General features: G+C 40.4%; 1 protein-coding gene across 1 annotated transcript; it reads left to right on the top strand.

Annotated features, from left to right (window-relative positions):
* The first annotated feature begins 1,534 nt into the window (after positions 1-1,534).
* On the top strand, positions 1,535-20,841 carry LOC110046663 (NEDD4-binding protein 2-like). Its single transcript, XM_089274141.1, has 20 exons — positions 1,535-1,875; positions 2,784-4,082; positions 4,331-4,451; positions 5,233-5,295; positions 5,611-5,666; positions 7,546-7,634; positions 8,636-8,712; positions 9,613-11,609; positions 12,170-12,255; positions 12,694-12,724; positions 13,362-13,463; positions 13,799-13,851; positions 13,972-14,084; positions 15,315-15,444; positions 15,776-15,812; positions 16,183-16,358; positions 17,106-17,173; positions 18,030-18,124; positions 19,823-19,955; positions 20,282-20,841. The coding sequence occupies exons 1-20, from the start codon at positions 1,686-1,688 to the stop codon at positions 20,322-20,324; spliced, it is 4,959 nt and encodes a 1,652-aa protein (XP_089130267.1). The 5' UTR covers positions 1,535-1,685; the 3' UTR covers positions 20,325-20,841.
* The last annotated feature ends 881 nt before the right edge of the window (positions 20,842-21,722 follow it).

Genomic DNA, 21,722 nt, shown 5'->3' with positions numbered 1-21,722 from the left:
ATCTCGAAAGTAAAATACCTGAAACCGGAAAATAAAAGTTCGCAACTCCGAAATGAATGCAATCCCCTGAGACTAACAAAGGAAGCGATGAACAGTCTGTAGCTCATTTTGGCTTATTGCAGTCAGCCATCATCCGTCCCATGAGAAAGCAGTTGCTGAGTACGGAAATTTGACTGAGGTTTGAATGCTTCGTGGTGGAGTTTTGGATACTCTATTTTTGACATTTGGCTTGGTTTTTCCTATTCAGTTTCCGTGCTCTGTTTTCGAGTTTCGAAAGCTTCGTGCTTAGATCCTCCTGTTGTTGGAGGTGAGTGCTTCGGTCGGTTTCTCAGTGCTAAGTATTGTCTACTCCCCGGGGGAGGGGGCACTCTGTAAATCTTTAGGTGGGAGTGTGCCACTGTGACAATGAAACCCTTATCTGAGACTAGACCGTGATCAGCTTGATTTTTGCAACCCTTTTCTAGACTAATCGCCAAAAACCCCTACCCTATCCCAGACTAGCTATTTTATTGAACCTCGGAAGAAGAACCCTGTTCTTGACTAAATTATTGACAGTAAACTATACCCTATTCTAGACCAAAACTGTCTGATTTCTATACCCCCCCCCCCCCTCCGAATAACTGAATGAAAACCATACCCTTCACAGCGGCGCATACCCAGTAGCCGATATAAGGGAATACCTCCCCTGGCGTTTATTCTCACTACTTTGATAAGAAGCGACAAAAGAGCAGCAGAATACGCTCACTGGAATACCACACCACACATTACGGGTAAATAACGCTGCTTACGGTCATTAATATCATGAACTTTTATTGGCGTAATCAAACTCGCTCGTTACGTGTAATAGTAGACGGACGGCGGCAAATATGTCACGTTTCGCTGAACGTTCGCATACAGATACAAATTTGGCGTGAAGTCTTCTTCCCTTCTTCCTAATTTCTTGACCCCATGGAGAGCCTGCTTCACAGGCTGTGAGTCTGCACTTGGCTACAAAATGAATACTGATTTATCGTCGACCATTATTGTTTCTTGAATATTGCATATGAAGAAACAGGACAAAGTTTCGTCGAAGATGACCACGGAAAAGCAATTGAGTGACACTTGGTAAGTTAAACACGTGACGAAAAAACAGTCTTTATTCTCAGTGTGCTTTTTGTAACTAGTCTGCTTTCTGCAGTCTCCATTTTTAACCGGTCTGCAATCTGCAGTCTGCATTTTGTACTGACCGAATCCAGATTTATACAGACCCGCGTACGTCATAAAATCACATTAACATGCAGAAAAAAAAACAATTTTTTTTCTAACAGGTTCAACTACAAAATTATCGCGAGAAATGAAAACTTCAGCGAGGTTAACTTTGAAGGAAAATGTGTCACCTGGGTAACCGAAAAGTGTCTATTGTCCTCGAATTAACAACATGACAGAATTTAAGCTTTTCGTCGAAACAACGACGTCATCAGCGCGACTGAGTATTTTTCGGATGCCTTGCGGACCTGCCTACCGCTACTAAGCTCTAACAGCATTTTGGGGTGTATTTAAAAATCACATGACCGGAAGTCGAAACCTGGGTACAATGGCCGCTTGGTTGTGATCAGGAGTTAATTACAACAATTTTCAGCATTACAACTAATCTCAGACCCAATTGGTACGTTTAATCGGGCAGTAGGTTGTTATAATATCTCAGAATGCCCAGGAGGAAAAACCAAAGTCCAAATGGACCAATTTTAGGAAGAGATCCAACAGAAAGTATATCTCCAAACAGCGATGTACAGAAGAAATGGCGCGATACGACGCTGCGTGAATTGCAGAGTATGTTTTCTGGTTCAATCGATCCTGAAGTAGTTCAACTGGTACTGTCAGAAAGCAATTATAATGGTTGGTATCTGCCTATGTTGTTAATATTTTATTATCTCGTCGCGTGAGGTTCTCGATCTTAATTCCGCTACCGATAGATGGATCAATGATTTTAATTGACATTTGATACTTCGACGAGCTGGAATATAGCTAAGTAGGGTCTACATATAGTTTTTTGCTCACTTTCGGTGCTTTTAATTCTCTTTACGAGATCTTGAAAGTTCTACGTCGAGGCACCATGTAATTGTTTCGAATTCTACAGGGATCTAGACAATTTATTGATAGCAAATTAAATACGTTCACAGTTTTGTTTAGATATACGACAAAATTAATGTTCTCAGAGATAACCGGCTAAGTTGTATTTTCATGGATAAGCAGTAACAAAGTGATTCAGATTGTTTGCAGTTTCAGCCTTGGCCAAACTTTTAAGGTCTAACAGACATCCTCTAATTCTAAACTGAGAGGATTACTTTAGCCCTAAACGGAAGGTATCATGTATACTAAAGGTATCTGCAGTCGAGTGTGGATCAATACCCTCAATCGATACCCTTGATCGACCCTCCATCAACACTCCATCAACACCTCGGTTGACACTCAATCGACACTCTATCGACACCGCAGTCGACAGTTGGTCAACAGTCAATTAATTTTCGAACGATGCATATGGGTCGGTCAACACTTGGCCGACTATCGACCGACTGTTGATCCACTGATGATTGAATGTCGATTGAGTGTCAATCAGGATGTTGATCGAGCACCGATCAAGATGTTGATCAAGGGTATCGATGGATAGTCGATCGGGGATGCCATTATTACGCATGATCCAAAAAAGGGTAACCCTAATCTTAATTTCTAGACATACAGTACCAACAATTTACAATAGGGGAAAATATATCTGATGCTATAAACCTATTTTTATGTCTTTTCAGTGAATGACGCTGTGGAAAAACTTTTTGTTCTTAGTGGAATAGAGCAGGGTGAGACAGGAAACAAAACATCTCAAGGCAGTGACCAATCCCCATCACCAGTCAGTACAACATTAGATTCAATGTCAACAAAAAGTCCAAAGCCTAATCAACATAACAAAATGTCAAGTCCTGATCAATCAGACCTTGTAGTTGATTCTCGCTTCACTGAATCTTGTAGTGAAAACCCAGCAGTGTCTTCAAATCCATCAACATCTGGTAATTTACCTGCTAACAGCAGTTGTGCACTATCATCAAAAGTTGAAATGAATCCCCTGGTAGATTGTAACTTGACTGGTCTCCAGTATCTGACAGACATCCCAAGGACTATGCCATCTCTTGTCTTACCATCTAGTTCTTTTAATGGAGTCATACCACCAGATGATAGTACAAGCCCTGTTTTGTCATCCGGTATACCAGATTTCCCGGACAATGTTTCACAGCAATATAAAACGTTAAAAAACAAAACAAAAGGAGCTAGCAATAATGAAAGATTACTTTGTCAAGAACCTATGGGACATAGAAGTCTGTTGTATAATATAAATGCAAGACCACCTGTTGTTCATAAAGTTCCTGGCCACTTTGAGTTTGGAAGACCTCCAGATGTAAACATGGCTGACGCTGATCCAGAACTTAGAGGAAACTTAGAGTCTTTCCTAAAGAAAATGGTATCAGGAACTGCAAGCACAGAAAAGTGGACGACAGTTTCTTGTGATAGCAGCAGCAACACTGAAAAGCAGCCAGTAGATTTTGAGCTAAGCAAAAAGGGACTGCAAAATCAAAATACATCTGTGGCACATAGTTCTGATAATAAAAGACAATTGCCATACGATGAAAGTCAAAGAACTTCAAATAGTGATACAAATAACCAAACAAATAATCAAAACCTTACGTTTTCTAGTCCTTCACAGAAAGTCCAAAAGACAGCTCCTCATCACAATGTTAATAAACCTCACTTACAGCAGAAAGCAAATACTGCCCACCAACTACCTTACCAAAGAACATTCCACACTCCACCCAAAGATTTGATGTTTCGACCACCACCTCCTATACAGAGACAGCTTCAACCTTTTGTACTGCCTCAAGGATTCAGCCAGACACTTCCACGCAATGCACCACAACAAAGGTTTGCTGTTATGCCAAACACACAATCTCCATGGCAACAAGGATCCATGATACAAAGACCTATGACTGCAGGACATGTGCCTTACCACCACCCCCAGGGGACATTTGCATTTCAACCCCAGTTCCCATTTGGAAGAGGTATGTGATTTTGGTTTTTTCAGGTTGGTATGTCAGCTCCTCAAGGCACAGAAATGCAAGTTACATGTACAGTGCTTGCATTCATCAGCATCTGGTTTGTATTATCTATACAACTGGAGTGGTCTTCACCCTCATGTCACCATTTCATATCATCTACAGTATGTCAAAATTATGTTTATGACATACCACCCACATGATATAGCTTAAGTTATCTTCTGTTGACTAAAGATTTTATTTTTCCCAAACAGTTCCTACAGCCCCTGTTAGGCCAGCATTTGGTTCGACTATTCCATTCATTCCAACCATCCACCAGAAGCTGCTCATTCTGGTCAGAGGATTACCAGGAAGTGGAAAATCATCTCTTGCACAGTTAGTATAGTGGTGTATCGTTATTTATGGGTATCACCAACCGTACCCTTTTGCACCTTGAGACAAAGCTCATGGCTGTTGTAACATTGCATCCTGTTCATGCAGATACAAGAATTGGCAAACCTCCACTACATGAACTGCATTGCTCTGATGGATATACTCATTCTTGTTTGAGCCAAACTTCTCGTCACCTTGCCCAACATATTTTTCTTCTCACCTGAAGATGAAAGCATGGTCTGCTTAACGTGACTTGGCGCCATTAGGTTGAGTTGCGAATAGATTGCAACTAAGATCATTAATTTTACCTACATGTAGGAATATGATACTTATAACTTGGCACCATTTGTTTGCTCAAGATGTTCAATATTACATTCAAATGAGAAAGCAGACTAAATAATTCACACATTTAATCAGTCTGTTCTATGCTATTGTCTTCAAAGTGACTGCAAGTGAGGGGCTTATTTGAAGGGGAGATTATTTAGAATTAGGTTGACACTCGAGGGAGAGTGCTTACATTACTGCCTTTTAGAAAGCGGACACTTATAGGACTTCAGGAGGGCACTGGATCAAATCATTACACAAGTTCAATGAAAGCTACTGAGCTTAGAATTGATACCATCAGCTGTACAATTGATCAAGGTGGTTCTAACTTTTAAGTCTGTAGATAAAAATCCTAGTGTATGACCACACAAATGAAAGCTAGTGAGCAGTACTTTTTTTGGTATTTATGGACTTTGTCACTTATGAGAAAAAATCTAAATTGAAAAGTTTTTCGTTGCAGAAGGCTGAAAGGTGTCCATGGTGTTGTGCTTTCAACAGATGACTACTTTTACAGGAATCAACGGTACATTTACTTTGTATATATTGTACTGTACTTTTTGCTTTTTTACTTTGTTTCATGTGTCATATATACATGACTTTGTATAACCTTTGAGAAAGTGGACTCACACACTTACTCTGACCCTGAATGCATAGCACAATGCATAGATTTAAAGTTGTCTGTTAGGTGTCTGTAATTTTCTCTAGTGAGAAGCATGTCTGCCGAACTGAGCAGCTGATGTAATTATCTGTCGTGGATGTAAAAGAGCTGTTTGAGCATGAAATTATTCTTGAGGCTTACGGAGTTTTAAGTGTTTCATTGCATTTTCTTACACTGTAGGTATGATTTTGACATCAGCTTACTTGGAGAGGCACATGAGTGGAATCAACGACGAGGTAATTACTGTACAACTAAAGTTAAATGGGCGATTCCAGAAAATATCCATACTTATACCACGGACAGCTTTTAGGATTTCCAAAGGGGAGGGGGGTTCACGATTATGGAATTCTGATGGCATGGGGGGCATTTACGATTGGAAATCCAAAGGCATGGGGGGATTTCACAGGTGGGATTTCTGGAGTAGAAAGAGTAGAGTGAATTCCTTGAAAACGCTATTGTTGTGGACTTCTCTAGTTTGTAAATAAACCACAAACGTATGTCCGTGGCAGCAGAAGACAAGTATCAATTGATCAGACATGTGTTTACTCTCATAACTTATAGAAGTGAACAGTAAAACGTTTGTTTCTCATTTACCTCGATGAATTTCTTGTCACATGAATAAAACCTCAAAATGTATCTTATTTACCGCTTGCAAATTTCTTGTTACTCCCGTTCCCGTCCGATGAACAGCAAAAACTCGCACCAGTCTCTTGCTTCCATTCCAAGAAACGTCTGCCAGATTATTAATGAGGAAAGATGAAAGACTCAATGGTATTTTTGACCGCCAAAAGATTTTAACAGTCTGAATTTAAGTTATTTTGCTTTGTAAACGTCAAAACAATACAAGAAAATAAAGAGGAGGAAAGTTTCCGTTAGTGGTGTTTATTTTTATAGCCAAATTCAGACTTAAAAAGGAGTTTGCACAGCCTAGCCACTCACAGTAGGTTTTTCATGTTTCTGAAGAGTAAAGCTTGTCGCCTGGTGCCAATAGATCACAGCCTTGAAGAGGCATAAATTCATGTTCATTTGCTCATATCGGCGTTGCCAAGTCGAAAATGTACTTCCAAAAAAAGCGGAAATTCCAAAGGGGAAGGGGGTTCACGACTATAGAATTCTGAGAGTATGGGGGGGGGGGGATAATGCATTCTGGAATTTCCGAAGGCAAGAGGGAGTTAAAACATGGAAGCCGTCCGTGGTTGGGTATGGATATTATCTGGAATTGCCCAATGTGTAGTGTATCTAACTGAAATCAAGTAGGTCATTACACCACACTTGAGCTCCTGCCTGGCAGATTCCCCTGTGATTTTCTTGAGTAAGAAACTTTACACTAGTAAATGGTTGGTATCCTGTGGTATCATAAAAAATATTGTTGTCACTGACCAAAAAAAGCTTCAAAATGGGTTATTTCTATTGAAAACTATAACCAAACACTGTGTAGATCTATGTACATTGCACAAAAGAACCTAGCTTGTAACATGTAAGTAGCAGGCTTTTTGAGCTGACAGGGCATGAGAACCTCTCTTCGGAATAGCCTGTACATGTATAAATATCTGGAATTCATTAATGCCATTCTGTAATGGTATTGGGTAATGGAATTCCGTATTAAAAATCCGTAGGCAAATCAGATGCCATAGTAACGCTTCAGCTTCCAGAAACAATCTTTGTGACCACTAAGAAAAGCAGTCAATAGTTTCCACATCATCAAAGTTAAAAAAAAACTTGGTCATTGTGATTGTTTTTTCTCAAACTCATTAATAATTCATCAAGTTAAAACAAAGAAAATCACAACCGTGAAGGAGGTTTGTACACCCGGTCTTAATTGGCATAGACTTTAACGATTTTACTTCTCCGTGTACTCCTTTGTTTTTGTTTCATTTGAGAAGATATATCAAACACTCAAGACAGTGTTTCATCACTATCCAAACACCTCAAATTTCATCAAAAATACTGTTCTGTGTGTCCTGGAAAAAATGTTGTTAATGACTGACATAATTAACAGTTCAACAATCAGCTGAACATTGCCTTCATTTTGAGATGGAATTTTGAACATTAAAATCTGAAAGAGTGATGTGGCAATCAAAGATAAAACACGGTTTGTTGTTTCTTTTCTTGCAGCTAAAAGTGCTTTAGAAAAACATCAATCTCCAGTCATCATTGACAACACCAACACTCAGGCTTGGGAGATGAAGCCTTATGTGTCTATGGTAAGAGAATTTATATAGCTTAATAATAAAAGGCCATTTTGCTGTCATGGTATCAGTGCATGTTCTTCTCCAAAAGTCAAAAGGTGTTAAAATACCATTGAAAGGTTTTTATGCTCTTACCTGTTTCCAATCCATACTGAAAGTAAGAGTCGATGGGATCATGGAGCTGATGGAACAGAGTTGAACAAGAGTTACTGTTATCAACTGAACACATGTATATTCAGCATGTTTTCAACCATGCTGAGAGTATCTGAGCTCCAGTTGGCATTACAATCGAACCTTCAGTTGCGAACACCTCTCGTAAGTGACTACCTCTCCTCAGCGACCAGTTTTCCAAAATACCAAACGTTTCTGAGTCAAATCACAATATTTGGAACTTCTTGTAAGCGACCACCTCTCATAAGTGACTGCGACCACTTTTAGAGCTAAATATTTGAAATTTGCTTTCGTTTTTAAACTCCTGTAAGCGACCACTTGACAGATAATAAAGCAGAAATTGGATAATAAGGTGTTGTAACATTGTATTCCTGGATAATACAAAAGAGGGAAATTTCTCAATGGGAAGTAATGTATTTTTCTCGAAATTGACTAATTCTCTTATGAATAAAACTTTTAAACCATGGGGTAAGTCTCTGTAGTTACCTTATGCTAATGAGGCAAAATTGTGACCCAATATGTTTAAGCTCAAGTAAGTGACAACCTCCCATAAGCAACTACCTAGGCTTGGCATCTTGGGGGGCCGCTTATGGAAGGTTTGACTGTATGAGCCTCTCCAATGTAATTAACAAAGCTCTTGCTCCCTCATGGAAATTTGAGCAGCTTCAAATCGGCCTTGTCCAAGGTGCCCTTTACTTAACTCTGATTCAAAACGAGTGCTGGTGCACAGTTTGTTTTGCAAGACAGTGAAATGAGAAATGGTGATCTACCAGACAGTGAGAGTTAAAATGTTCAATTTTCGTTTGATCAAGCCTTTAAGTTTGCATTTTATTATCTTTTTATAGGCCTTAAAGTACGGTTACCACATCAAATTTGTTGAACCGGACACCACATGGAAATGGAATGTCAAAGAACTGGCAAGGTGTGTTAAGCACTAGCTTAGTTTAGAAACTCAACATCGAGAGACTTATTACCTCTAGAAGATTATCAGTTACATGTAGTGTTTCAAAAGGCCATTAGCAAAACACAGGTTACTGTCATGATGCATCTCTCCACTCAGGTTTGGAAATGGTTGGGTGTCGGGCCATTATTAGGACAACATGACCGAATGCTGGAGGAGCAGGAAGTGTCGTGGGAGGGGAGGGGAACTTGCAATGGAATAGCAAATCATTCAGGGCCTAGAAACCCAATTTGGGAGTAAGCTACCTGAGTACGGTAGCCTTTGTTCATGGTAAAGGTAAAGTCTTCTTCGGGTCAAGAGGGCTTATCCTGGTTTCTATATCATTAACCAACTAGGAGTATTTTTACTTCCCCCCCCCCCCCCCCCCCCCGCCCTGGGTGGGATCCTTGTCTATTCCATGGCTATTCCCAGCATTAAATTCGCTGGCATCATTAATACACCTGGGTGGAGAGAGGTATTGTGTGAACACAACCCAATGACCTCGGCCAGGGCTTGAACCTGGATCACTCGAGTAAGATTCCAGTATGCTAACTAATAAACTGTCAGGACCAGGTTGTTCAAAGCCCTATTAAGCTAACCCAGGATTAGCGAGAATTTGATTTCAGTTTTGTAACTTTTCGGTGAGGTTTTCTGTTAAATATATTGTTTTTCCGTCTGTTTTGAATTGGAGTAATCTCAAACTACTTAAAGTATATACAGTGAAAAACAATTTTGTACAAGAAAAATCAATACTTCGGTTGACGTTTCATCCTGGGTTAACGTTAACCGACCGTCGAACAACCCGGTCCAGGCCGCCGCGTCCTTTATGGACGAAATGTATTCTCGCACGTATCTTTATTAATTTTCATACTTTTGCTCAAGACGGAATCAACATGGGGTAAACATGGCGGCCATAATAAGAATGAAAGAACGGTTTGAACATGGTATGACTGTGGAAAAGATTACAAACTCCGAGAAAAAACTTGATGCAGATAGGACTGGAAATGAAACTGTGACTACAAAGGGCACTGGTAGCGACAATCAGAATCCCAGTCCCAGACCTCAAAGTTTATCAAAAGAGAGAAGCCCACAGGAACTGGATACGAGAAGGGCGGAGAACTATGAGGTTACGTCTGGAGAGAAAACTACTTCGAAACTTGAAGTGAGTGAAAAGATAAGTTCCTTGCAAGTTATGGAAGATCAAAGTAGCTCTGAAGCGAAAGAAGAACAATTTAATGGGCTCAGAAATTCAAGCGAGAAATGTGTTAACCTGGATGAGAAATCAGTCAGCGACTCCAAAACTGGAGATAGGGAAGAAAACTGCACTCACTCTGCAGTGAATGATCTTGACATCGGCAAACTCGAAGAAGGAGCATATTGTAGCTTGACAGAAGAATATGATGTCAGTTCTAGTCCAAAGCCACAGCGGATTCAAAGGGTGAGAAACAGGAGAACACCAAACAGACAACAGCATATCAATACAGAGCTGTCAGCACTTGACACTGAACATGAACGCCAGGGTAACTGCTCGTCCTGTGACAATCTTGATAAACCCGACCTGCATAAGATGCCCAGCCAAGGGAAGGCATCAGAAGAAAGCAGCCCGGTATATCGTGTGGAGACTCTATCAAGACTTGCGTCCTTAGCTAACAATTGTACAGTTTCTCCCGTTGTTTCTTCGAGTGGAAGTGTCATGGACAGTCCCGCAGTTACTGAATCAGCAGATGTATCGAAGTCGTCAATCTCCCCGCTCTCGCACAATCCGTTAACAGACTGTCAGCCAATCACAGACCCGGTAAACCCTGCTTGTTTAAATGCTTCTTCCTTGGAGTCTGATGAAGACGCAGAGGAGAAGAGTGACTCGAGCAAGGAACCCATTAAGGGAAAAATCACTTGTGAGGTAGAATTCCCCAACAGAAGGACGTCATTGCCTCTTACGCTCACTCTTGAAGATGACGTCACAGACGCATACAGCGGAAGTGACGTGGAAAGACATGGAGAGCCTTCTGGAGGCAATTCTATCCCTACCCCTCCACCCTTGTCAGCACTTCTGGCGTCAGCTTCAAGAACGAAATTGAAAAGACGCGCAAGGTCCAACAGCGATCCAACTCAGCCAATCACAGACTCGGTGAATTCTCCCGAGGGAATCACTCTGAAACTGCCTCGGGAACCTAATCAGGTCGCCGGGGAACTGGAACCGAATGAGTCGTTACAAAGTGTTTGCAATGATAACTCTGGTCAAGAAAACATCACTTCAGACAAAGATGTTTCCACTGACGCGCAGAACCTGTCTGACGTATCTGACGTGTCTCCGAGTTCATCCGGGGACTCGCCGAATGACATGTCCGCCCAGCTGGAGTTTTTGAAAACCTGTTTCCCGGATGTGGGTAGTGATTTGATGAACGCGTTGTTAACCACTAATAGCGGCGATGTGATGAAAGTAGTTGATGAATTGCTGGCCAGCGGCAGTGCAGAAGAAAAATCGGCTGAAGACACAGAAGTGGCCGAAGAGAACGTTTCCTCAACTGAACTTTCAAACATTCCAAATTCGCCTCCATTGCCTGTGCATAACACACCCTTCAACGCTTCGAATGAAGAAGAGCAATCTCCACCACCCAAGGAAATGGGCGAGGTCATTGACCCCACTGGCGGGTTTAATCAACAAAACACTGATTCCCGTGAACATGGCGAGATTTCCAGCGACACTCCTCCTCAAGAGAACAGAGCAAGTCGTCCCAGGGATCTGGAACCCAGGCCTCTTACCCGAGGTCAGTCCTCTAGTCAAAGCAGCACCACAACTTTTCAGCTGACGCTTGAGCCCGCAGTAGCTCTACACCTCATTGAGATGTTCGGTTCTTTTGCTGGAGTTAACTTTCAAGGTTTGTAACGGCAGCTCGTTTATTTTGGGTTTTTAACCTGTGTCCTTCCTTGTGTTTTCATTAGGGTAGTAATGGATTAAAAACAAAACGAGCCAAAATAAGTGAAGAGGCCAACCTCAACAAAAAAACAAAGCGAATCAGTCAAGCATACCTCTCAAAACAAACCTAATTCTAATACTTACAAACGACTTATTAATGTTAAAAAAAAAGTGCAAAAATCGTTTTCACTTACCTTTACTCGTCGTGAATACGCAAAAAATAAGGTCTGATGATGGGTATAGGATAGCCACATGCACTCGCTCCCAAGGAGAATTTGACACCGCTCAGTCAATAATTACGCGCAGTTCGTATTGGGATACCTGCGTAATCCTCCTTTGGATCTAAGGACACAGGAAAATCAGTTAGCTATTTAGGAGTTACAAAGGATTGCAACAAAAATCTAAATTTTATTTATATACGGCCGAGGAATGTCTGAGAACATCTTAAACCAACGAGTTTTTTTCTCTGGAATTTCTAAGAAAAATCTTGAAATTAATTCACGTTGTTTTCCTACTTCACAGAGGATATCAGTCACGAAGATCTTATCATAGACGTGGACAACTCTTTAGCAAGACAGTTGCATAAAAAATGGGAGAAGAGTATCCAGGTATAAAGCTTTCCATTATACTGGCCATAGAGAACGAGTAGTCTCTCTTTCGCTTAGTCCGTCCTGGGCGCTTCTCGCCCCCAGGATTTCGCGCGGTCATTTTTCCTCGCAGGTTTCTTTCGCGTCACGCACGAGGACTAAGCGAAAGAGGGACTACTCGTAGTATATAATGACCACATCTTGTCATCCTTCTCCTCAACCTCCGCCCTGAAATGTATTTATTATTTTATTCATTAATTATCTATCCAAATCCATTTAGAATGCAATAATTAACAGGAGCTTATTGAGATATACCCTTACAAATGATCAGGGTCAGCCAAGCGGTCCCTTTTACAGTGGTCCCTATCCGGTAGCTCCGTTCAGTTGTTAGAGCTCAGTAAACATATACATCGATGGCATTGACTGTGTTTAACTTGTAAAATTCTCCTTGGGTTACAGATGAAAAAGGGGATTTCTGCTGTTAAAAGAGGTAAGAATTTCTCTTTTGCTCGAGCAATATATGTTTTTGTTTAATGAGGGTTTTTTTTTTTGATATGTTGGCCGGGGGCTGCGTACGAGTAAATGCTTCTGAACTTATGTGCAAAGAAGTGTCGGTGCTGTAATAAATTCAGAAACAAATTTTCCTTGTTTTTTTTTTGGAACTGAAACCTTATAAAAATCAAGGAAAATGTTTCGGTGTTCCAACAGTAATTTGGCATTTTTTTCAAAGTATTATGGGGATACCGATAAACTTGAAAATGTAAACCTCTCGTTTTCAAGTCTGTCTGTGTGTGCCAAATTGAAATCGATTTCCAACCTTACTATTGTTAACCTCTCATCTCTTGGTAATAGCTTTCTGTAATTGGCCATTTTCGAGTTACCTTGCGCCTCTGTTTCGGAACCAGTCTTCATGCCAAACCTTTCGTCTGAAAAAGAGTTTGATTGGCATAAAAATGAATCTGTAGGTGGAAAACATTTTCATATGAATGATTTCGCACGAAGACTTTTTTGATACGGAGGGAAAAGGTAACTCGGAAGTGGCCCATTTGTCAAGTACTTTAGTACAAGTTCAAACCATTATTGCTTTATGCCAGTGATAGTGATATTTCCCTAATGCTCTTTTTTAGGTAGTTCAGAGAAAGCAAAAGTAGAACCAACTGGTAACGATGCAATCCAGCTTAATCGTGACCAGCGGTCACCTCAGCGTCCGCGAAATGAACCTCAAGCAGGTATTATAAATGCTGTAGAACATTCACATAGTCAGCTGCATCATTAGGAAGTTTAAGAAAACCACAACGGCAACGAGAACGTCGCTAAACAAAAGGTTAAAGGAGGAAAACAATTGCTGTGCACGTGCATAATAATTCTTGGTACATTTCTTTGCCATCCTCTGTAAAACAACAACGTGAAATGACTAAATCTGCGTTGTGTGGAGAACGTGAACTACGAGATTTGTAGATAAATTAAAAATTCATTTCTTAATCGACGTTGTCTTCGGTGTCGCCGTCTTAGTTATTTAAACTCCCTAGTAATGTTGTTAACTGTTTTTTCCTTGTGTTGTTAGGAAACTTGAGAGAAATCATGGATGAACAACTCGCGCTGGAGCTGAGCAGGAATGTTAGTATATCGTAACGTTTGTGTCAAAGAGTCTTTCGCTTTGAATTTACGGTCGCTGATTTGTTCAAAACCAGTGACTCACTTGTAACAAGGTTTTTCTTTTTAACTTTGTGTTACAAGGTCCCTGATGCAAATGAACAAGACATAGCTACCAAACTGAAGAGACAGAAACTTTATCAGATGTTCCCTGGTATAGATCCTGTGGCTTTAGAAGAAGTCTTTCAAGCCAATCGGTGGGTTTTAGGGCTGCTGATTTTAAGAGCAGTTTGCTAATGTTAGACTACAAAAAGCTCACATACACAGCTCAAAGTCTTCCTCGAAAACATCTACGCCACGCGAGTGGTAATGTTGTGGGCAAAAGAACTGGGTACCATGTCTAAGTGACATTAAAAATTGGATAATTGTCTAATGCAATTCAAGAGTTTCCATTGGTTTAGCCATCATGCTTTATGAGCCATTATACCATGCTCTGCAATTATGGTAAGCGCACGCGTAAATATTTGGGGGGCGTTTAAATTTTATTCTTATTTTATTTCAGTTTTCTGTATTTTGGGGGCGTTTTTAATAAAACAATTATTCCACTCACGCTTGTTGGCTATCCACACTCTCATATCCATCGCGCGCTCGTGGAATAATTGTTAATTGTTATATAGCTGGTGTTTTTCCCGCCACAGCGCGCCCACTCATTGGCTAGTTCATGGTCACATGACATCTAACAATGAAACTGTTTACCGCCAAATGCCATGAGCGGGCAACATTGCGAAAACTATGACGTCAATCGGGAAACAGTTCACTGTTACCCGCGAAATGTTGACCGCTGTTGCACGTGATCAGAGCGTGCAGCTGAAGGTGGCCTGATGTCGCTGGAATCTCAGCACGTTTTTCAAAATTGCTTTTGTTTTGTTTTGCTATATAACAAATCATTTAATGACTGGTCCCTTGGGGAACAGTGACTTTTGTTCCCCTCGAATCTCAATGTTTCCCTCGACTTCGTCTCGGGAAACATTGTGATTCTCGCAAAACAAAATTCACTGTTCCCCTCGGGACCAGTCATTAAGTTTTAATTATAATGTTTATTATAGGCCCAAAGCCAAGTTATCACATCTGACCAATCAGACGAACACAATTAACGTAATGAGCCAATCAACTTACGAAGAAATAACATGTTACTGATGTTAAGCGCGGAAAAATATGCAACCGTTACCAAGCGCGGGAAAATATGCGACCGAAGCCAACTGAGAGAAAATATGGGGCCGAACATGGGTAACATTCAATCGTGTCAAACGCGCGGTGCACGAGTAAACAAACACACTCTTAGCTTTGGTTTTCTTCTCTGGAAAGTTTTTGTACGACAGTGGCAACACCAAAGCAATTGCGCACGGTCCGCAGAAGATTCGTCTGAGCGTTATTCCGCTCCTAGGCGAATGTGGCTTGTTATTGAAGTACTGTCTTTGTTTTCGCAGCTTTGAACTTGCTCCATCAGTAGAAGCCGTGAAGGCCTCATGTAATTTACACGGTCGGGAAATCCCTAACACTGTTATAGCAAGTGGGTTTAGCGGCCGTGCAATCACTCAGGAGGAAGCCACAAGAAAGGTACACTGCGTGACGCGTGACGTTTTATCCGTGTGTCACACTCATATGTTTAAATTGTCACACACTCGCATTTTTCAAACTCGTGAATGTGCGGTTGGGAATCCCTCTGCGATTGAGCGCCAGACTGCTAACATATTGAATTCGCGAATGGGACTTTGAGCGCAAAGCTCAATGAGTTTGCTGTTCAATTCTGAAAGGTCTCTGAAGAGTCTCTTTGCCGAGACGAAACGTCGCGTCAGACTTGCCACGAACTGTTTTTCATAAGTATTTGTCACATTTATCGCTTGAAGTTGTAATTTTATATACGATTTTTTTTCTTTCTCTCTGTTAGGAAGCAGAGGAAGACTGGAGTTGGTTATACCTGGATGGTAAGCGAAGTCAAATAAAGAAACGAAAAACAAAATAATTATTAAAATTAACTTTATCTTGGAGCTAGGGAGTCAAACTAGGACGCAAGATGTAACGCAGCGTAAAATGAATCAATACACATTGGCATTTAGTTTTGTTAGTATTTTACAGTTACTAAGTGTAGTCTGTCCACAGACTGTCTATTTTGTCTTAAGTTCATCGAGATCCCACACAAAATATTTACCGTGGGGGACATGAACGAGCCAAAACGCGCTCCTCGCTCGCTCTCGCGTTCTAAGAAAAATAACTCTCAAAAAAGCAAAAATAAAAAAAAGCGTCTGTGAGCAGACTAACTAAGTGTTACCGTTGTGGCAATTATGTCTTCTCCAGCTTCCTCTCGGCCAAGATCGGACGAGGCCTCGTTTCAGACACTAGAGGAGCCGAGCTACTTGGATTATCGCGCCGAAGCTTTTCAACATTGTAAGCAGAGAGACGAGTGCTTTAAGAAAGCCGCGCTGGCCTTCTCTAGGAAACAAGGACAGCTGGCACAATTTTACGCACAACAGGTAAATATGGATTGGTGACCTTGGCAGTGAAATGCTTAACTGAGATGTTGACACAAAGCGAGTTTTTCAAGTACTTTCCCTTTAATGTGTCAACATTTTCATTTAATATTCATTTCACAGCCAAAGATCGCCATCCATTTTTTTTTTTCACATATCAAGTTGCATGTCACATGTTGTTTACCATTAACATGAAGAAACCGGTTCGTCAACCGTTGTGCTAATGGTAAGCAAAAATGCCTGATGGTAAGTTCCGTTCGGATTGGCCATTTACCATGTACTCACAAACCCTTTATTTACTGAGAGAGACTAGGACGAGTTCAACCTGATCGTAATTCCAAATGTAAGCACATTTTCTACTCGGATATTTCTGTTTAGAAATTTCAAGACATTCTGTTTATTTCGAAAATTTTCCGGTCGGTCTTACCATCTGGATTCTGACCAAAACTTCCGGAATGTACATGATAAACAACCCTTATCTTCATATTTTGACATAACTGCTCTTCTAATCCTGCAATCCTTTTAAGCCGCTGTTTCACGCGTTGTGCTAAGAATGTTTCATAGCATACCAAAACTTCCGGAATGTACATGATAAACAACCCTTATCTTCATATTTTGACATAACTGCTCTTCTAATCCTGCAATCCTTTTAAGCCGCTGTTTCACGCGTTGTGCTAAGAATGTTTCATAGCATACAGAGCAAAGAGATAGAAATTGGAATTTCTTAATCTTTATAACTTTTCCTTTCAGGGTCATTTGCACACCGAGAAAATCAAGGAAGCCAATGCAAGGGCGGCGGCTTTAATTCTGGATCAAAAGTAAGATTATGCAATGTACTTTTTAATAATGACAATGATAATGATAATCTCAATGTTCTTACAAGGCGTTGTTGCGACAACGGCAACATGAAATCGAGTCTGCACAGTAAAATGTAGTCTGTGGCCGGCGAATTTCAAACAAAGTATGGGGCTGAAAATTTGGTTTAATGTGCAAGAGGACTCGAAGAGGATGGATGGAGTGACTGTGTTGTATTGCTGAGAATATAGGTGTATCTGTAACAGGGAATCAGAATCGGTGACGGGCGAGTTATAGACAAAATCTGAAAACATGACGCTTCTTTATAGAATTTGTTCAGTAGATCTTTTTGCAAGAATCTTTACTTTGCAGACTGGAAATAACTTTATACGTAGAAAAAAATCAGCAGTTATTCGAAGTAGGATTCGAAATACAAGTACTATTTTTCAGCATATTTGAGCGTTTTCTAAACACCGTAACTCTGACTATTAGAGCGGTTTTCTATAGTGTCGTAAAACCAGAACCAAAATAATCACTCTAGCCAATCACAAAGGACACAGGCAATCCAGTGAACCAATCAAAACCTCGAACTAATGACATGTAGCCGACGCAAAGCGCGGGAAAACGTGTGTGAGCGAGTCATGATTGGTTTTGGTTTTACTCTTGATTGGATGAAAAAGGGGCGCGAGTTTTTTAAGCCAATCGTTTAGCGTAGTTGATGTAAAACCAATTACTTTTCGACACCCAGTTGAAAACCGCTCTATTATTTGTAATAATGTAAGCAATGCAAATCATTTTAACCGATGTACCGTGCTTAGCTTCAGTTTCACCGAAGCCTTTTTTTCGAACTGTGCAGTTTACATTTTGCTTTCTCTTCAGGAATGAGTCGACAGACGACAATACAATTGATTTACACGGTTTGCACGTTACAGAGGCGATTGAAGCTCTTGAACGCATGCTGACTGAAAGAACCGGTACGTTTACAACATTTGTTTAAGGTGGCCGAACACAGTTTTCGCGCGCGCTTTTGCTTATGCAATTCAGCGCACGCACAAGGATTGCAAAAACACAAACATGCCGTCAATACAGCGATCATTTTATTTACCCAACACCTGCTCTATCTGCGTTATTTTTCTCTATAATTGAGCCCAGTGTATTGATGACTTTAGTCTTTTATTACAAAGATATGTTAGAAAAGGTAACGATGCAAAGAACCCGGCAATTCTCAGCTTTTTCTTTGTTACCGAAAGAACCCAGTTAAATGCAACGCATGCGTAGTAAGTCAAAAAATTGCGATTGAATGAAAATTGCACTCTCGGAAATACGCCTATTACTCGAAAACCACCCATCAGAATTTCACGAAATTTGGCACGAAAATACTTAAGGAAATAAGTAACTGGAGTATTGAAAATAATTGAACTTTAGCAAAGGAAATTCTAGATATTCCAGTGAACCTTCAACAAGGGATAATTAAAGATCTCTCTGTTAAATTGTAAGCTTGTTGCATGCAAATTATAAAGAAAATCTAATGACTAGATCTTCTATAAATAAACAAAACCGATTTTAAAGGCCTGTTTATATTATTCATGTTGCTATGGCAACGGCACATACGTCAGCCTAACCATCAAAAAACCAAAGTTTGTGTTGTTAACTTGCTTGCTGCCAGTTTTGGCGACCGAGGGATCAAGGGTTTTAGAGAAAAAGCTGAATGAACACGGGTATCAAAAACTGTGTTCGGCCACCTTAACCCTGATTCAATTCTAACAGCGTTCGCACTTCATTTGTGCATGTAAGAGATCAATTTTATTATGACGTCACACGCATGTTGCAGTTAAGGGATCGCAAATACTTCTAGTAGCAGTGGTAAGGATCGTGATAAATGTTATGTTCTCGACACATCAAATCAATTTACAATATTTAGAGAGGAAGCCACGTCGGCCTAAGCTGGTTTACATGTTGTTCCTCTATCCTGGTCGAATTGGAATTTGGAGATGATGGTTTTTGTAGCGGGAGCAAAATCGGATAACCCGGAGAAAACCCTCGGAGTAGGGCGAGAAACAACAACAAACTCAACCCACATATGGCACCAGGCCAGAATCGAACCCGGGCCACACTGGTGGAAGGCGAGCGCTCTCTCGACTATGCCATCCCTACTTCCCACAAGAGTTTTATTGTCTTGAAGTCTTTTATTGTTTCTGTAGTATGTTATACAGTTATAGTAAGTTTAGGTAATCGTGTAAATGCGAGTGCAATAAAGGATTACGCTACGAGTGAAATTTGAAAATTCTGCTCTCAAAATTGCACTTTTAAGAGGAGTGCAATTTGAAAGAATTTTCAAATATCACGAGTATTATAAATCCTTAATTGCTCGAGCTTTCATTCGATTTCTCGTTTATTAATTGACTCTGAAAATTGCGAACGCGCCTGTCTTAATTTGCACTGCAGTGCAAATAGAAAGGAATTATAAATTGGCCTGTTCTCAGCCAATCACAGTGAAAATCTCAGTCAAATTATAAGCTCGGAAGTTTTTTATGTCGAAAAATGGCAAAACCAAGATAATTTTCTGAACCGCTTGGCGTTTTTAAACAAGGATAGAATAATATGAGTTTAATATAGTGGCGTCAAAATGAAAAGAGTGTATGATATATCTCAAAGATATCCGTCTTTCCCAGATCCTCACGGTGGTCAGCCCAGAAGAGGTTACAAGTCCATCTCCGTAGTAACTGGACGAGGAAATCACAGCCGTGGAGGAAAGGCTCGAATAAAACCTGCTATTCTAGAATATCTCAAGAAACACAATTATAGGTGAGGTGATTTTCATCTGCCGTGCACTGTGGATGAGAAACCGTTGTAGAAACATAGTTGTTGCGTTTCTTGGGTAAGAAAACGAGCGGCAAGCAAAACAGTTGTTTATCTGTCGCGTAATTCAAGAAAAGTAAATTATTATGCATGCGCAGTAATTCATGCACTACGAAATTGAAACCTCAACAACGACAACAACCTTAATTGTAGTCAAGTGAAAATACAATCTTAATTTGAATGAAAAGATCGTGGTATTTAGTACCCCACATTAACTAATTCGGATTTTTGTTTTCAACAATTTTTTTTTGTTATTATTTTCCTTTTCATAGGTTCATGGAACCACACCCTGGCCTGGTTAAAGTTTACTTGTAGCAAGAAGGTGTCGTGAAGTTTTCATCTTCACAGCACTTGTAAATTTTCTGATTCAGTTTAATATCCAATCAGAGAACAGAGAAAGAACTCGCGTCATCGTAGCGGGATTAGTTGCTTAGCAACAATAGGACCAAAACTACGGGCAGTCTGGTGATTAAAATTTGCCATCAACTGATAACTGACTCTCTTGGCAGTCCAAGAAAAGATTTTTAATACTCTTGCATTCGGAAACTGTTGTACTCAGTCAGCAAGCGAAACTATTGTTGTAAACTTTTTATATTTTATATAGTTTACCGGCCGGCCGGCGAATAGTTAGGAAGGTAATTGTCTTTGTAGTTAATCCCGTTTGGTCTTGGCTTGAGTGATTCATTTAAAATAGTATTTTCTAATTTTAATAGATTTTATGGCAGCGAGCCGCAGTAACGTTGTTAGTGTATGTAAATAATATAGCTCATGTAATGGGCGGATTTTGTTAATTAAAAAATAACAATAATGCGCTTTAACGCAACCATCCGAATTTTTCTTATCCTTGATTTGCCGAGTTTTATTGGCTGCGAATCCATTGGGTATCGTCCACTATATCATGCTTAACAAACATGGTCGACAAAAATCGTTCTCTTGTCGAGATGTACCGATATTCCGTGATTGTTTTTAATAACATAATTGTTCCACTCGTGCTTGCTGGACATAAAATGATTGAAGCCAACTTGCACGTACGCGAGTCTTTGGTTATCTCGTATCTAACAAGTGCGAAGGAAATAACTGTTGATCTCGAACGTACGCATTTTTCTCGTGAATGGGAATATTAGTATTTAAGTTTTAGCTCGAATATACCCAGAATGTAGCTTTCGGTCTACTACCCTCGCCCACGTTTTCCTTGAGTGATGTTCAACCGTTGAGGGCACTCCCTTATATGAGCTATATACCCAAATGACCGGCCCCAAAAGGTATGGGTTTTTGCCATTTTGGTCGGAAATAGCGTGGGAAAATCGCAGATTTTGGCCTTTAATAGGTTAAGGGTTTGGGAAGTACCCCCTTCCGCCGGGTGTTCGACTCGGCTGCCTCTTGTTGAGTACTCTCTCAAAGAAATCCACAGCTGGAACAGGCGGTTTTGCGGAGTTGTCTGGGAGATGGAGGAGGTGCCGCTTGGATCGCCCGCTACTCTCGCTTCGCAATCCACAGGGAACTGTCCAAAACATCCAAACCTTCAGCCGGATAACTCGTCAAGATGACTTCACTCTTTGATTAGCAAATGTTTCAGCACAAATAAAAACAATTGAAAAGCGATATTTTAGCTGTTTCAAAGTAACAAATTATTATATACACTGTAATAGTTTGACACTGACTATTTGTTGATGTTTCGTTCAAGACGTTTCGGCTGATGTTTGAACCTTATGC

Source organism: Orbicella faveolata, unplaced genomic scaffold (genome assembly GCF_042242905.1).
Source record: "Orbicella faveolata isolate gen_17 unplaced genomic scaffold, um_ofav_v1 contig_35, whole genome shotgun sequence".
In the NCBI taxonomy this organism is placed as follows: domain Eukaryota; kingdom Metazoa; phylum Cnidaria; class Anthozoa; order Scleractinia; family Merulinidae; genus Orbicella; species Orbicella faveolata.
This window is presented reverse-complemented; position numbering and strand designations above follow the sequence as displayed.